Source organism: Leptomonas pyrrhocoris (assembly GCF_001293395.1).
Source record: "Leptomonas pyrrhocoris isolate H10 chromosome Unknown, whole genome shotgun sequence".
Lineage (NCBI taxonomy): Eukaryota > Euglenozoa > Kinetoplastea > Trypanosomatida > Trypanosomatidae > Leptomonas > Leptomonas pyrrhocoris.
In genome coordinates this window covers 679,108-695,016 of record NW_015438357.1, presented here as the reverse complement: position 1 = coordinate 695,016, position 15,909 = coordinate 679,108, and the positions used below count along the sequence as shown (strand labels likewise).

General features: G+C 54.8%; 6 protein-coding genes across 11 annotated transcripts; all 6 read right to left on the bottom strand.

Annotated features, from left to right (window-relative positions):
• Positions 1-453: 453 nt before the first annotated feature.
• On the bottom strand, positions 454-1,725 carry ABB37_00210 (putative ATP-dependent DEAD-box RNA helicase; the record flags this gene model as incomplete). 2 transcript variants are annotated; one of them, XM_015796326.1, is made up of 1 exon in its annotated part: positions 454-1,725. In XM_015796326.1, exon 1 carries the CDS (start codon positions 1,669-1,671, stop codon positions 454-456), a length of 1,218 nt encoding a protein of 405 aa, XP_015664334.1. In that variant the 5' UTR covers positions 1,672-1,725. The 2 variants fall into 2 exon arrangements, with proteins under 2 accessions (XP_015664334.1, XP_015664335.1); XM_015796327.1 differs by having other exon boundaries at positions 454-1,722.
• Positions 1,726-2,455: 730 nt separating this feature from the next.
• ABB37_00209 (putative mitochondrial enoyl-CoA hydratase/isomerase family protein, conserved) lies at positions 2,456-3,536 on the bottom strand (the record flags this gene model as incomplete). 2 transcript variants are annotated; one of them, XM_015796324.1, is made up of 1 exon in its annotated part: positions 2,456-3,536. In XM_015796324.1, exon 1 carries the CDS (start codon positions 3,350-3,352, stop codon positions 2,456-2,458), a length of 897 nt encoding a protein of 298 aa, XP_015664332.1. In that variant the 5' UTR covers positions 3,353-3,536. The 2 variants fall into 2 exon arrangements, with proteins under 2 accessions (XP_015664332.1, XP_015664333.1); XM_015796325.1 differs by having other exon boundaries at positions 2,456-3,531.
• Positions 3,537-4,147: 611 nt separating this feature from the next.
• Positions 4,148-6,601, bottom strand: ABB37_00208 (hypothetical protein; the record flags this gene model as incomplete). Of its 2 annotated transcripts, none has more annotated exons than XM_015796322.1 (1): positions 4,148-6,601. In XM_015796322.1, exon 1 carries the CDS (start codon positions 6,377-6,379, stop codon positions 4,148-4,150), a length of 2,232 nt encoding a protein of 743 aa, XP_015664330.1. In that variant the 5' UTR covers positions 6,380-6,601. The 2 variants fall into 2 exon arrangements, with proteins under 2 accessions (XP_015664330.1, XP_015664331.1); XM_015796323.1 differs by having other exon boundaries at positions 4,148-6,553.
• Positions 6,602-7,040: 439 nt separating this feature from the next.
• On the bottom strand, positions 7,041-8,731 carry ABB37_00207 (putative mitochondrial hypothetical protein; the record flags this gene model as incomplete). Of its 3 annotated transcripts, none has more annotated exons than XM_015796319.1 (1): positions 7,041-8,731. In XM_015796319.1, exon 1 carries the CDS (start codon positions 8,568-8,570, stop codon positions 7,041-7,043), a length of 1,530 nt encoding a protein of 509 aa, XP_015664327.1. In that variant the 5' UTR covers positions 8,571-8,731. The 3 variants fall into 3 exon arrangements, with proteins under 3 accessions (XP_015664327.1, XP_015664328.1, XP_015664329.1); XM_015796320.1 differs by having other exon boundaries at positions 7,041-8,712; XM_015796321.1 differs by having other exon boundaries at positions 7,041-8,650.
• Positions 8,732-9,546: 815 nt separating this feature from the next.
• On the bottom strand, positions 9,547-10,692 carry ABB37_00206 (putative mitochondrial Short chain dehydrogenase; the record flags this gene model as incomplete). The annotated part of the gene is made up of 1 exon (XM_015796318.1): positions 9,547-10,692. The coding sequence occupies exon 1, from the start codon at positions 10,573-10,575 to the stop codon at positions 9,547-9,549; it is 1,029 nt and encodes a 342-aa protein (XP_015664326.1). The 5' UTR covers positions 10,576-10,692.
• Positions 10,693-13,878: 3,186 nt separating this feature from the next.
• ABB37_00205 (putative Serine palmitoyltransferase) lies at positions 13,879-15,819 on the bottom strand (the record flags this gene model as incomplete). Its single annotated transcript, XM_015796317.1, has 1 exon — positions 13,879-15,819. Exon 1 carries the CDS (start codon positions 15,496-15,498, stop codon positions 13,879-13,881), a length of 1,620 nt encoding a protein of 539 aa, XP_015664325.1. The 5' UTR covers positions 15,499-15,819.
• Positions 15,820-15,909: the final 90 nt, after the last annotated feature.

Sequence of the window (15,909 nt, the reverse complement as noted above, 5' to 3'; positions counted from 1 at the left end):
CAAAAAAAAACCGCCACAAAATACGTTTCGGACCCATTTTTCTGTCCCATGTGCCTCTTACTCTGTGCGAGAAGCGGGAAAAGGGTTTCGAGAGGAAACAAACACATCGATAAGAAAAATGGGCATCGATACCAAAAGAAGAAAACAACACGGAAAAAAAGGAAGAGGAAAAGAGAAGTCAAAGACTGTCTCGGCAGTTGCTGTGAGAAAGCGCAAAAAAAAAACTGGTCATTTTCCATTCGTGTCCCCCACACCCTAATCGTTTTACTACACCCTTTTCCCATCGTCCGCATATGGTTTGTTGACTTCGTGCCACTTCTCATCACACCCCGAAAGCACGCGCGTTTCTCTTCGTACGATTCGATGTTTTCTTTCGCTTGGCTGCATGGCTGGCTTCGAGGTTTGACGCTTTCGGTGTGTTCGGTTGTTTCCTCCGCCTATGTTCTCTTCTTCCTACGAGGCATACAGTTCCGGGTCGATCTCGGCCGGAATTGGCTTGATTTCCGTGTCCAGCTCCTGCTCAATGCGGTATACGTTAAAGCGATCATCGTAGGTGACGAAGTTAATAGCGACACCGAGGTGACCGAAACGGCCAGAGCGGCCGATACGGTGCAGGTACGTCTCCGCAAACTTCGGGAAGTCGAAGTTGATGACGACGTTTACGGCCTGGATATCGATACCGCGGGTGATGAGGTCGGAGCAGACCAAGTTGCGGCAGTGACCCTCGCGGAAGTCATGGAAGACGCGATTACGATGCTGTTGCTGCATGCGGGCGTGGATGTAGTAGCAGCTATAGCCCAACTGGGTGATCTTCTTGGCGAGCAGCTCCACACGGTTCACGCTATTACAAAAGATAATCGACTGGTTGATTTGCAGCTTGTTAAAGAGCGTGTTGAGACAGTGGATCTTCTGACGCTCCTCGACGAAGGCGTAGTACTGCGTCACGCCTTTCAGCGTGAGCTCGTCCATCAGGTTGATCTCGTACGGGTGGTTGAGGTGGCGCTCGGCGAAGCTCTTCACTGTCACCGGGAAGGTGGCCGAGAAGAGCATGGACTGCAGATTGGACGGGAGGTAGGTGTAGAGCTCGTCGATGATCTCCATGAACTCCTGCGACAGCAGCTTGTCCGCCTCGTCGAGAACGAGGATGTGGCAATGCGAGAGATCCACGGCCTTCTTGCTGGCGAGATCAAGCACGCGGCCCGGTGTGGCGACAAGAATGTGGACCTTGTTCGTCAGACGGAGAATATCGTCGCGCAGGGTGGTACCGCCGGTGGTGACCATCACCTCCAGGCCGGGGATATGCTTGCCCAGCTCCTTCGTTACCTGGGCCGTCTGCAGGGCGAGTTCGCGGGTGGGTACCATCAGCAGCGCCTGCACGTAGGGTTCATGGGTGTCGACCTTCTCCAGCACCGGGATAGCGAAGGAGGCGGTCTTGCCGGTGCCGTTCTTAGCGCGGGCGAGCACGTCCTTCCCCTGCAGGGCCACCGGGATCGCCTCCTCCTGCACCGGGCTCGGCCGCTCGAAGCCCTTCTCGAAGATGCCCATTTGCAGTTCACGGCGGAGGGCGTACTCCTCGAAGTTGACGTTGCGGCGCGACTCCACATCCTCCGTCTTCTTGCGCGTGTCCTTCTTGGGAGCGCTCAGCTGAGATTTCCAGTTAGAGTCGGACATTGTCGTCGTTTGAGATCGCTTGTGTTCTTGAGATTCTTTTTTACAGATTCTTCTGGGTGGCAAGCACGCAAGTGTTCACGTTTGCGTGGATTGTGTTGTGGTCGGGGGTTTTTTTTTTGAGTAAGAGCAGAGTCGTCGTCCAAAGAGGCACGAAGCGGCGAGAAAGAAGAAGAGAGCGAAATGGGATTTACAGCATTAAAAGGGGGCAAAGAGACGGCGTGCACACACGCTTGCCTCGTCCCTTGGCGGACAGCAAAACGAAGACAGCTACCTCTATAGTAGCCACGACATGCGTGAAACTCACATACGTGGTGAGAGTAACAAAGAAAAAAGGCTTAACAAGCCGCTCTGACTGCGGTCAGGTGCTTCGGGTAGTTGTTGTTGCGGCTTCTTTTTTTAGCAGTGTGAGTAAGTAAAGCCATCGCCTGAAAAATGGTGCTATTTCAGGTGTGATCATTCGCCTTCGATTCGAGAGCCGAGTTGACATCAGTTGTCGTTTTCGTGTCGAAGCAAAGCGTGACTGGTTTCCCACAAAAATGGAGGAGAATAATAATAATAATAAAACGATAGCGTCGCGTCAGCGCGGAAGATGCACACTTAAAAGTGGTTGTCGTACGTTTATTCTCTTTCGCTTGACGTCAGACAGGAATGGACAGCCAAAAGAAAACTGGAAAAAAAACTGCAGTTGAAATATTCACGCATTAAGAGAGAGGCACAACGTCTGCTCTCACACGCACGCTTGCATTCAATCATTGCATGTGCATGCGACAACGCCCGTGTCTTCTCACTTCCCCTCGTACGCCGGTGGGCGGTGCTCCGCGAAGGCTTTGAGGCCCTCAAGGCGGTCTTCGGTGGCCAGCACTACGTCATACTGCTCAGCCTCTACCTTCATCGCCTCCGCGCGCGTCTTGCCCAGAGACGCGCGCACCGCCTTCTTCGCGGCACACACGCCAAGCGGGCCGTTCTTTGCGATCCGCAGCGCCAGGTCGAAGGCGGCGTCCAGCGCCGACCCGGCCGGCACCACGCGGTTCACAAGACCTAGCTCCAGCGCTCGCTGCGCCGAGACCTGCTCCGCGGTCAAGATCAGCTCCAGTGCACGGCTAACGCCCAGCACGGCAGGCGCGCGTACGGTGCCGCCAGCACCGGGAATAATCGCCAGCCCCGTCTCTGGGAATCCGACAGCTGCCCCATCGCCCGCAACGCGCATGTCCAGCGCCAGGGCCAGCTCCATACCGCCGCCGAGCGCTTTGCCCTCGATCGCCGCAATGGTCGGGATGGGCAGGTCCTCCAGGTTGTTGAAGGTGTGCCGGACACGCTGCACAAACTCGCGGGATTGCGTGACGGACATATCTTTTCGCTCCTTCAGGTCCGCCCCAGCGCAGAACACCTTGGGCACGGCACTCGTCACTATGAGGCAGCGCACCGGAACGGCGTCCGCAGGCCGTCCAGCCGCAGCACACGGCGCGCCGGCGTTGCACACGTCAATGACTTTCTGAATGCAGGAGAGAAAGTTGACGCCAATCGCGTTCTTGCGGGAGTGGCGCTCCATTGAAAGAACGGCCACTTGCGAAGCGGTGTCGTAGCGCAGCACACACTCGTCTTGGAGGAGCACCTTCAAGGCGGCGAGGGACGCACCTGCCGCAGCGCCGGCAGCCGAACGTAAGAAGACGCAGGACCGCATGACTACTGAAGTTTTCCTCGGTAATGTACAACAGGTGTCGTGATTTGATCAAAATACAGGTCCGGAGCTAAAATATGGAAAACGTATCAAATCGGTTCCAAAAAGGCTATGATAAAAACGGATAAAGGAAAGGTGTTGACAGGTAAAAGTCTGCGTGCGCGCTGGAGGGTGTACGTGCTTTTCTGTGGTGTAATACATCAGCAAGACAGGAAAGAGGGGAGAAAGAAGGAAGTGACATGAATACAAAGAAAAAAAATAACGTACGCGTTACCCGCTGTTCATCACATCATTGGACGAATGAAGCTTGACAAGCGAACAAACAAAGAGAAACGCAACGAAGAACACGTCGCTGTCTTCTGCTGGTTATTCGCAGCCGTACCGGGAACATTGCAGTCCGTAGGGAAAAAAAAAAGAAAGCGCTGTCTCCTTTCATTTCTTCAAGACAGAAAGAAAAAAAAGGTCACGCTTGTTGCATTGGTTGACGATCTGCTGAAAAGGGTCCGAATTGAACCTTCTGGCGCCGCTGATGCTCTTGAGCAAGGAAAAGAGGCAACACAAGAGAGGAGCGAAACGCACCAGAGAAATGGAAAAGAAAACAGTTTTTTTTGATTGAGAATCGGAAGGAAAGAAGCATCACGCGCGCTTCAAGCGCGCGAGAGTCGTGTGAGCGAACTTCCCACTTAGTTTTCGGTCATCCCTTCCGTGCTTTAATTAAATTGTTTCACCTGCCTGTGGACGAAGGAAAGCGAGAGAAAGAAAAACCGCAATCGTAGCCCTTTTCCTTCGCACGCCGTATTACGGGATCGCAATGCCCTTCGTGAAGTCGATGGAGAACACGTCGTTCATCTTCAGCTGCGCGGCGTCGATAAACACATCAATGTGGTACTTACCGGCTTTGCGTTTCAGCACCGGGCCCACTACGTGCACGCCCGTTGCGACGCTGCCGTCGGCGTTGCAGCGCACCCGCTGCTTCACAAAGAGGGGGTGCCGCTGCCCCAGCGAGAGGTGAATGCCCCACTGACGCTCGAAAGTGGTGACGTCGCTGACGACGTGTGCGAGACCGACGTACGGGTTGAGGCCAATGCCGAGCTCACGAACGTAGCAGTCGCCCTCCACCTGACGGACGAGGCTTAGCAGATCGAGAAACTCCGCCGGTGCCCCGTCGCTGATCTGCGTCACGACGCCCTTCGCAATCGTCATGGTAAACGGCGCAGGACGGCTCATCGTCACCTGCTTGAACACATCCGGATAGGCGAACACGTCGCAGGTGCCGTTGAGCTGCGAGAGGTCAAAGGACTCGCTGATGGCCTCGCCAATGGGGAAGGTGCCACCGATGCTGTTGGAGATGCACGAGCCGGCTGGTGCGTTGCTGCGGCCCAGCGCCCCGTCCTCGTCCTCGTCGCTGTCGTGCTGCCGCTTGTTCGGCTTCTGCCCCTTCGCCTTCAGCAGCGCCAGGTATTCCTTCTTCTTCATCCGGCCGTGCACACCCACGGTGGATGAGGCGGCGGTGCTGGCGCCGGCCCCCGACAACGGCTCCGCCTTTGCAAGGTCCAGTGCACAGCCCTCTTCCGCCTCTACCTCCGCCTCCGCCTCCTCCGTCATGGCAAGATGGAAGCGCTCGCGGTGGCGCCACACGTCATTGCGCTCCGGCGCGTACGCCGCGACGTAGTAGCCCGTGTTGGAGAGGCAGTCCTCCATGCCGCCGCTGAAGGTGAGCACCTTGGCGGGGTCGCGTGAGACGATGGAGAGCGGGATGCCGGGGCCGTCGATGAGCTGGCGCAGCGCCGCCTCTACATCGGTGGTGACCTCTGCTGCTGCTGTGGTGGTGGTCGTCGTCGTTGTCGGCGCTCCCCAGTGCAACGCGCCAGGATTAAAGATGGCTCGCAGCTCCTCGTTGTGCAACGCCTCTGCGAACGACGCTGGTGGAGGTGGTGGTTGCGTCGTGTCGGTTGAAGCGGCAGCACCTTCTGCCGCATCCGCCGCAATACGCTTCCAGCTGTGCAGGTCGATGGCGTCGGAAATCGCCTTGGCCAGCGTCTGCGCCTGCTCGGGGCGGAAGGCGCACGAACGCGCGTAACTGTAGACCTGATCCTCCTCCAGCGCCTCACGGTAGCGGCCCTCCTTCGCAAGGCGGTCCGCCTCGGTGCTCATGATGAGCAGGTGGCAGTGCTCCGCAACGCGGATGCCTAAATCAAACAGGCTCAACCGCAGCCGGTAGCGCTTCATCTCATTCTGGAAGGCGTTTTGCTGAACGAGAATGCACCCGAGCAGCTCGCGCAGCGGACCGTTGTACAGCGCACTGCACCGCTCGTGGTGAACGCTGACGGCATCGTGCGCTGCCGCCGCACCGTCGCTCTCCAGCGGCTCGCCGGAGGAGGAGAGCAACGGGCCGAGCAGCGGGCAAAGCGCCTCGTACTCCGCCGCAAACTTCTCCTCACACCATGGAGGCTGTTCGACTGTCGCAGCGGGCGGTGCGCAGTCGTCGGTCGATGACGTCGTTTGCGCGCTGCGCTGACCGTCGCCGCAGTGGCGAAAGAAGCACTGCAGACGTTTGATGACATCAAGAAAGTCTTCGCTCTGGAAAGGCATGACGGAGTAGGACAACGGTGTAGGAGCGGCTTGGGCCGCGTCCGCGTCCGTATCAGCGCCGAAAGGAGCATCAAGAAGGGGAGGGTGTGCAGATGTCGTAAACCCCGCAGACCCACACGGTGTCTTCTCGTTCGGCCTGAGCGCAATAAACAACTCCCCCTCATGGCTTCTGTGCTCTGCTGGGGCGCAGTCGTCCGTCTGCGTCTTGGTGCAGTCCATCACGTCGTCGTGTCTGGTGCGGAGGTACGCTGCCCCCTGCTGCTGATACGTACGCAGCACCTGCACGTAGCCCTCCACCACCGCCTTCTGCTGCACACACGGCACGCGGTCGACCACGACCAAAACGTGCGGCACCGCACCACGAAACGCGTGCAGGCGCAGGCTGTGGAAGAGCAGCGTAGAGGCGCACGCGCGCGCAGCCTTGATTGTCGCCGACATTGGTACCTCTTTATTAATTATTTGTTCTCTTAAAAAAGAAAAAGACTATTCTTCTTTTCTTCCGTGCAAAAGAGACGGTTAGTTGTGACGATAGCATAACACTTGAAGTGCACGATGAAATGTGAAACGGACGCGCTGCATCCAGGAACGTGAAAAGGGAGTACTTCGAATTCTAGAGAAGAGTTTCCGTCATGTGCAAGTTAAACAAAGACTCGCCCCGCTATGTAACAGGAGTAGAAAACAAGAGGAGAAGGCAGAGAAGAGACTCAGAACAGCAGAGAGCTACATGACGAGCACGTTTTTCTTTCCCTTTCCGAAAGCAAAGTGAGGCAGATGCGTAACGCGTCGAATTATCTTCTCTTTTTCTGCTTGCTTTTGAAAAGTTGCCGGTTTTTCAGGCACACACACCAACGAGAGCGCGCATGTGGTGTGCATCGTCAACAACACAATCGATTTCGCATATTGTTCTTGTTATATATGTATATATTTTTGCACGGGGTGTTCTGTGTTCACGCACCGTCCTTTTTTCCTTCCTTTCCCCGCGTCACCTCCTGGTCATCAACGAAGGGAACGCCCCGCGACGACAAAGACTCAAAAGGCAACGGAGAGAAATGCAAAGACGAGAGCGCAAAAAGTTCCTCGCGCACACGCATTCGGGCTCCTACCACAGCCGCCACCACACGGGGTAGTGATTCGCAAGGTCGTACGGCAGCCGATACTGCGCCGTCAGCTCCTGAGCCCGTCGGACGAGATGCCGGTGCGACAACTCTGCGCCGACCATGTCGCTGCGACTCCCCACCCCACCGCGCACGAGCACCACCTCATTCGAGCTCGCCGGGACGGGGATGCGGAGGACGTTGCGGTCGCCGAACACCACCCCGCAGCGCTGCACAAAAACTTTGTCCGCTGCGGGCAGGTTGAACGCGGCGACTCCGTACGGCGAGAGCGCGCCTCGGCAGAGCTGCAAGAAGTCAAGCGAGGTGACGGCACCGTCCAACTCGCTGCCCACGAACAAGTCTACAAAGAGTAGGTCCAGCTGATGCTGGCGCCTGCTGCTGGTCGAGGGTGAGACAACGGAGGACGCAGAGGACCCTGCGCCGTCGATGCCGCAGTCTGCCGCGCGAAAGACAGGAGTGCTGGCGTGCACAGTGCTCGCACTAAACCCCACTGCTCGCTGACCTGACGCAGTCGTACGGGCAGTCGTGTCACGGCCGTGGACACGCTGCCGCAGGTACTGCACCGCGTCCTCGACGTAGTAGTGCACCCCGCCTCCCTCCTGCCGCAGGGCCACAGTGTTCAGCGACTCCTTCAACCCCAGCTGCTCCACCGCTGCCGTGAAGCACATCGGCTCGGCGTCGACCAAGTCGCACCGGTGCAGACGACTGGCGAAGTACTCCTGTAGAAAGAGCGGCAGGGAACCGCCGCCCACACCGAGCACCGCCACGTTGAGCTGCGAGAGCGTCGGAGGGAGCAGGAGGAAGCCGCTCAGCAGCACGCGGAGGTACGGGGCACCGAGGTAGGCCGGATCGGCCTCGCACGCCATGTGGAGCAGCGTGGACCGTGGATTGCACCGCACGAGTGATTGGTGCGTGGCGCCATCCATTAGCTGGCGCAGCGGCGAGCGCGATGGTGGGGGTGACGGGCCGCCGTTATCCTTGTCATTGCTCGCTGATGGCTCCAGAACCAGCGCGGCGTACTTCGAGGTGTGTGGTGGCCAGAGCGAGGCGGCAATAACACTTGTGTCGTTTACTGCGGCGCGGTCCGGCAGCATCGCGGACGCCTTCGCGTCTCGCACCACCAATCGCACCGACGCCGCTTCGCCCTCGTTCTCCGGTACAGTGGAGTCATCGCTGACCTTGTGCGTGCTGTTGGAGAAAAGACTCACAAACCATCTCCAACGCACAGGAAAGGAGCTGTGTGAACTCGCCGCTGTGGTGGTCAGCGCGGCGTCGTCACCGTCAGAGCGTGCGTTCTTCTCGCGCTTGTTAGTTGTAGGCACATAGTAGCTGCGCACCACCGCATCAAAGCCACAGAAGTGTTTGCAGGGGTAGCGGACCGACTCCTCCGTACGGACGACGGCGGCGCTGTTGAAGACCGGCACGGCACCGCGGCGTGTCCGCAATACCACCCATGTTTCGTAGGCAATGGCAGCGCTGCCGGTCGCCAGCAGCGTCAACGCACACGTCGACATCGATGGAAAGCGGAAAAAGTAAAACGACATTTACTTATTTTGTGCGTGTGTGTGTGTAGCGCGAATGAACTCGCGTCTCTGCATGCGTGAGTTTGGGTATGTGCTGTCACGCACGTATTTCCACATACCCACCGGTGAACCTACTTGACCAAGAGAAAGCTCCAGACGGAGTTAAAACTAGATAGTTGTGTAGCGCCAAGAGAAACGGAACACACCAGTGCACCTTTTTTTTCTTCTTCATATGTGTCATTTCTGACAAAACACGGAGAACATTGCTGTTACTCCTCACGAAGTGGCCACTTCCATTAAACTACACAAGCGCTGTGTCTAGCCAGGGTTGCGCTCCGCCACCACCACCACAGCGTAGTAGTAAAATAACTTCAGCGGTCCATCTTCAGGTTTTCATAACCCGTAGACACGCGTTTTCGTGAGCCGTATCGAACGTGTGAACCGCCGCAGGCCTCTCCAGCTTGTGCACGACCCAGACCTGTCCGCCGAGCCAATAAGTTCCCAACCGGACACGAGGACAGGCTGCACGCTCTTCTCTTCCGTACTTAGCGGGTACTGGACGCTGATACCACGTTGAGGTGGCCGGCATCATCAGGGCGTCAGCACACATGCACATACGAGAAAAAAAATATTAGTTACAAGGGCACTACAAACAGTTTTGATTCACCTTGCATCGGTTTGCCACCGCGCACAACAAAAGCGCTACGGTGGACAGCCAGCTATGCAAGTTGTGTTTCGTTCTACACACGGCGGACGCAGGCACCAACGCCTTCTCGCTGTCTCTTCTTTTTAAAAAAAAACCCTTTCTGTTGTTGTTGGGGCGCGACAGTAAAAAAAGTCGTTTCGTAACGCCGCGACATCGCCATCAGCAGAGTGACGCATATCGCGAAGCAGTCCCCACAACAATGTGAAAAAGAGGAGATAAAAAAGAGGCAGTATCCCTTGCGTTTCGTGTTTTGCATGCACGTCAGTCGCGCTTCTCAGCCTTTCGCGCCTCGGCAGACACGTTGGTTACACGCACGCGCTTCACGATGCCGTAGTGCAGCTTCGATAGGACAGCGAGACCCAGCCGCAGCAGGCCGGCGATGGTACACTGAACAAGAAGCGCGCACACACTCGTGGCGGGCTCTATTCCAGCACAGCCGTAGTTCAGTAATGCGCCGTCGCTTCCTAACGTAATATCAAATGTGTAGTCTTCAATGCCGCGCACGATCGCCTCTGCCATCGCTGCCGAAGAAAACGGCGTCGCCCCGCCAAAGGCGGAGATGGCGGCGCATTCGGGGCTCTTCACCTCGTTCTCATGCGCGTACCCGGGCGTCTCCACGTCCGGCGGACTCACAACCTGCACCCGCACGCCGAGGCAGCTGTTCTCCATGTCTAGGCTGTGCGCAAACGCGCGAAGCCCCGCCTTGGTGGCGCTGTACAAGGTGTAGCCGGCGATGGGGGCGCGCGCCACCATGCTGCTCGTGAACACGACACGGCCGCGCTTCGCCGACAGCATGTCCGGCAGCACCTTCCACACAACGTTGAGGCACCCAAAGTAGTTCACCTCCATCATCTGGCGGGCGTTCTGCATCGTGCTGTCCACAAAGCGGGCGGGGTAGGCGAAGCCAGCGTTGCAGATTAAGAGGTTGATGCGGTGTCCATCGCACTGAACGGTCGCCTGCGCCACCCCAGTCGCGACGGAGGCCTCGTCAGACACGTCCATCACGATGTACGACACCCGTGTGGGGCTGCCACACTGCGCAATGACTCCCTTCACCTGCTGCACCGCCTCCTGCAGCACCGCCTCCCGCCGCGCGGCGAGAACGAGGTAAGGCACCCGCTTGCGGGCAAGGGCCTCAGCCGTTGACAGCCCGATCCCAGCGCTGCCCCCGGTGAGCAGCACCGTCGAGGAGGTCCATTCCCACCGCGGCACGTGCTGCACAGCCCACAGCGCTGCCATTACTAGCGGCGCGCCGAGGGCGAGTTCGCAGGCGAGGAGGTACCACCACATGAGGATGAGGAAAGCAGCAAATACTCTATTTAAGGGGAGGTTTCGGTGGGATTTGTTACAGTGTGCGTTGAATACGCCGTTCGTCACGTGTGCCTATGGGCGACAACGAGAAGAGCTTTGTTGCAAGAATAAAAAAGAAAGCGGAAGAGGCGAAAGATTGTACTGGGGTGTGCGTGCGTGCGTGCGTGCGTCCACCTTCGATTTGCCGTGACGGAAAAAAGTGGCTTGTTGGCAAGAAGAATCGAAGAGAGTCGTATCGACACGACGCAGGCCCTTCCCTCCATGTCTCTTCCTCTCACAACAACCTGGAAGCCCTATTCCTATTATTGTTACCGATCCGCTATCGTCGATCCTCAGTACCAAACTCAACACATTTTAGCAAGTCGCGACCCCGATGAAACCACGACGAACTATTAGCCGCGGCATAGCGCATCTACCATCGCCACCACGATGGCAACCGTACCGACCGTCCGCCATTGCATTCATGGACACTCACTTTGTTTGTTTTTTAAACTGCGTTGAGTACAGTTCAAAAAAAAAAACAAGGTCCCACTCCTTTTTGGTTGTTGTTCGTTACAATTCTGTTTTGATGATGCACCCAACAATATTTTTTTGTCGGAGGAGGAAAATACAGGCGAAACGAGAAAAAAAAGAAACATGAAGACAAAAACATACATGGAAGAGAAGAAAAACAAATAAAAAATCACACAACGCTGACAAAACACCGGGTTGCATCCTTTTCGCATTTGATGAAGTGACGATGATCGTGTGTGTGACGGCAAGCAAAAAAATGTCACATGCGCTAATGTTTTGGGGGGAGATATTTTCGTGTTTTACGCAACACACATTCACCACACAAAAAAAGGGTTAGAAAAATAGGAGAACGGAGTAAATATGTGATTATCAACCACAAGAACCAGAAGAAAGCAAAAGAGAACATGAAACGTAGAAGAAAAAAAAAAGCAATTACCTAAGCTCTCTCTCTTCATGTCAGTTCGTGCATCGTACGTTGGGATGCTCGACTGTTTGGGTTTTTTTCTTTCACAGGTATGCAAAGAGAGAGAGAGATTGTCTCTTTGTACGCATCAGTCATTTTTTTTTTTGCTGCTGCTGTTGCTGCCTCGTAAACATCTTTGCCTCCTTTATCCGGCAATCTTCAAGACCGCTGCACTTCGAAATCTCGAGTTCAACTCCAGCAAAAGAGAAAAGAAACTCTGGGCAAGAAGAAAGCAGATACTTAAATGACCGTGGGAAAAAAAACGGAGAGCAACAAACAAGAAGGAAAAAATGACGCTGCGCGCACACAGATCTGTATACGTGTATGAGGTCGCTGATATGCCGAGCTGGGTGATTGGCAACGTAGGAACGAAGCCTGCTACGTAGAAGTAATAGGAAAGAAACGGGAAAATGCGAAAATTAATCAAGTCAATGCAGACAACGAGGGACAGCTAACGGCAACGCCCCGAATAGCGTGTCTTGGATGTGTCCTCGATGTCCAATTAGAAGGGACAAACGCTTCCGCGTTCGAAAGCACTTACCCACGCGCGTAAAACACCAAATTGCTATCCGTTTCATTTCATAATTGCTTCTCTCATAAATATCTAGAAGTAAAACAAAAAAAAAACAACTAAACCAGAAAGACAAAAACAGCGGTAGCCCCGTCGCTCCCCTCTGCAAAGCACTCATGTACGACACAGACACACACGCACACATACATTACATTCCGTCTCTTTACGGTGGGTCCTTCTGATGGCGTTGCTTTGGTTTCGCAAATACCGCTGTTCGCTTTTCTTTCTTTCTTCCGTCCTTTTCCATTGCACCGCCACTATGCACATCTCCATGTGACGCTTTCAACCGGGGGGAGAGGGAGGGAGGGACGAAGAAAGAAGGGTCGCGCACAACAAAGAAAACCGTCAAGACGCACGAAGTCCCAACTTGTGTACCCAAAATGAGAGACAAAAGAGAATGGCAGGGCAAGTTTTTTTTTAATAGTTTCGTTGCAGATGCAGCGGGTCCAGTAAAGCGGGGAAAGTAGTTCAAGTATTGATTATATATATATTTTAGTGTTGAGACGTAAAAGCAAGAAAAGCAAATGGCGAGAAACCAAAAAAGAAGTCAGACACTGAGTGGCTTGGTGGACGTCACCAAGCAAATATGACGCAAAAAAGAAAGCGAAAAACAGTAATGGTGGTAATAATAAAAATAAAAAGAGATGGAGAAAGGGAAAGGGTGAATTGTGAAAAACAAAACACAAAAGAGAGAAGTGAGAAGTGAGGTCAAATCGTACGCGCTGTTGTTCTCACAGCCACTAAACGCTGCTGTGAAGGGAAGAGCAAGAAAAAAAACCCAACAACTTAAAAAAGAAGAAGTCTATACTGCACATTACACGCACGCACACGAAACGTGAAAAGGGGGGCCATGAACATAACCATCAGAAAAAGGAAGGGCGCTGGCAATGCTGAAAGAGGAGGATAGGAGTTGAGGTGCACGCACGAATGCGTAGACGCCCCCACCCATCATCCGCTAATTCACATTCGTAAATAAATATATTTATAAATATATTTCTTAACGAAAAAAAGGTGAAGCGAGAATTGCTACCATTTTTCGCCTTTATACGCTTCCTTAGTGTTTCCGCTTTGTGTTTCCCATTACTTTAGAAACTAAGCGGGAGGGAAATGACGGGGCGCGTAAAATTGTACAGCAAAAGCTCTCAGCCCTCTTTCCTTTTCTCTTTCTTCCTATGTGATAAAATAACAGTTTCAGGAAGCGAGATCAAGGGTAGACGAGCTAGTTGATGTGCAAAGCACCCGTGCAAAACAGCAGAAAAAAAGCATAAAACAGTGAAAAGAAGCTTTATAATGCTAACTGTTTCCCTCCATTCTGTTTGTTTCTAAAAATTCCGTTTACCTGTTTGTGTGTTTGCGTGTGAATGTGTCTGTTTGCGTACTTCCTTTCTTTTTCCTTTGTTGGCGGATCAACACGTAGAAGATGCGCGCTTCAAGAGGTTTGTCACGCCCACCTTCACTCAATTCTTCTTCTTATTCTTCCTTGTCGGTGCTGAAAATGTCTAAAAATGTAACGATTGCGCACACGGAGAGACATCCAAAGATGTGTGTGAGTGTGTGTGTGTACCGACATGTATCTGCGATTCCCTCCTTAGGAAAACAAAAGAGGGATGCAGAACAGCACCAGATGCACCTACTTTTCCACGTCCTCGTCAAGATGAGTCTCTCAAAAACACTTAAAGGGTCAAACAACTAAAAAAAAAGGAGAGTGACACTCACTTCGATTTCTTTCCTCACTTTACTTGACTTTGGTGCAGTCCATGTAGACGTAGTCCTTAAGCTCCTTCATGACGTCGATGGTGTGCTGCAGGTCCTCACGGGTGTGGCAGGCAGAGACGCAGAAGCGAATGCGGCCCTCCAGCAACGGCGTAGCGGGGTAGCCGACGACGACGATCGCCACTCCGCGCTCCAGGCACAGGCGCGAGAGCGGGCTAAGCCTGCCGAGGTTGTAGCACATCACCGGCACGACAGGGCTGCTGTCGTCGCCGAGCACGACAAAGCCCAGGTCAATCAAACCGCGGCGGAAAAACGCAGAGTTCTCCTTCAGCTGGCGGATGCGCTTCTGGCCGAGGTCGGTGCCGTCCTTGCCGAGCAGGACGTGCAGCACGGAGAGCACCTGCTGCGCACACGGCGGCGCGAGCGGGTCGCAGTGCAATGCGATGGAGCTATGCTGGCGAAGGTAGTGGATGAGTTTCTTGTCGGATGCGATGTAGCCGCCGATGGAGCCGAAGCTCTTGGTGAAGGTGCCCATCAGGATATCCACATCCCGCGGGTCCACCCCGGTGTGCTCGCAGACACCGCGGCCCGTGCGGCCGATGGCGCCGATGGAGTGCGCCTCGTCCATGAACAGCAGCGCGCCGTACTTCTTCTTCAACTCCACAAACTTCTTCAGGTTCACAATCTCGCCCTCCATGCTGTAGATGCCCTCGATAATAATGACAATGCGCCGGTAGGGCTTGTACTCGCCGCTGGGGTCCTGGCCGAGCACCACGCCGTCGCGCAGCAGCTGCTCGACCTGGTCGAAGTGGTCGTGCTGGAAGACCTTCACCTTCGCGCCAGCCGAGCGCACACCGTTGACGAGGGAGGAGTGGTTAAGGTTGTCGGACAGCACCAGCGCCTCCTTGCCGAAGAGCGCGGGCAGACCACGAAAGTTCGTGCCGAAGCCCATGCCGCACACGATGGAGTCCTCCTTGCCCACGAACTCCGCGAACTCCTTCTCCAGGCGGGCCACCACGGCGCTCTGCCCCAATTCCTGTGGGGCACTGCACGAGGCGAGGCCGTAGTCGTCGATCGAGTCCAGCACGTCGTGCGTGATGGACTGCGTGTCTTCGGCAAAGCCCAGGTAGTTGTACGACCCCATGTTCACGGCCGGCACCACGCGGCCGGTGTAGGTGAAGGTGTTGTTGTAGTCGTGAGAGACGCGCTCCATCACGCCAATCACGCGGGACGGGCGAGAGTCAATCGGGCGCATGAAGCAGTCGCGGATGCGGCGGTAGAAGCGGCGGTTCCAATAGTGGTCGAAGTCTCGCACAATGGGGGCGTAGCCGTGACGGGCGTGGTTCTCGCCATTCGGGAAGAACTGGCGGTAACCCTCCCGCACCCAGGCGAAGAAGAGGTAGATGAGCAGCGTTAAGCAGCTCGTCGCCGTCGTCCAGATGGAGACGTTGTGCACAAAAGGGTGCGTCTCCGGGACGAGCTCCTCCGTCTTCAGCTCCGCGGGCGACCTCGGAAACACCTGCGACTTGTTATCAACGATCTCGCGCTCCTCCTGCTGCACGATCTCGCGCTTAAGCGCAGCCTCGCTCATGGGCACGGCTGACGCCTGCACGGGATCACGAACCATGGCAATGGTGGACATGGCGTGTCTTTTCTCTGTTTGTCTAATTTTCGTTCTTTATTGGTGTTCTACTGAGAAATACAACGAACAAACTCGGTTAATGCAGCAGGAAGCAAGCCAGGCAACGCAAAAACTGAAGTGAAAAAAAGTGTACTTAAATTCTTGCGAGGCAGAAAAAGAGACCAGCCGTGAGCTGCGATGTTGACGAGAAGCAAGTGTGTAAGCGTGCGCGAGAAAGCAAAAGAGGCGAAGATGCAAACAAAACAAAGAGAGAAACCTGCTGTGGAAAGAAAAAAGTATTTATTAAAAAAATGAAAGAAGCTTACAGAAGAGCTTAATCCTGCGTGTGCGAATGAATAATAATGATAATAATCGAGGAATCGACCAATGTTTATTTTTTTTTTAGTGTGCGTGTGTGCGTGGGGGGGAGGG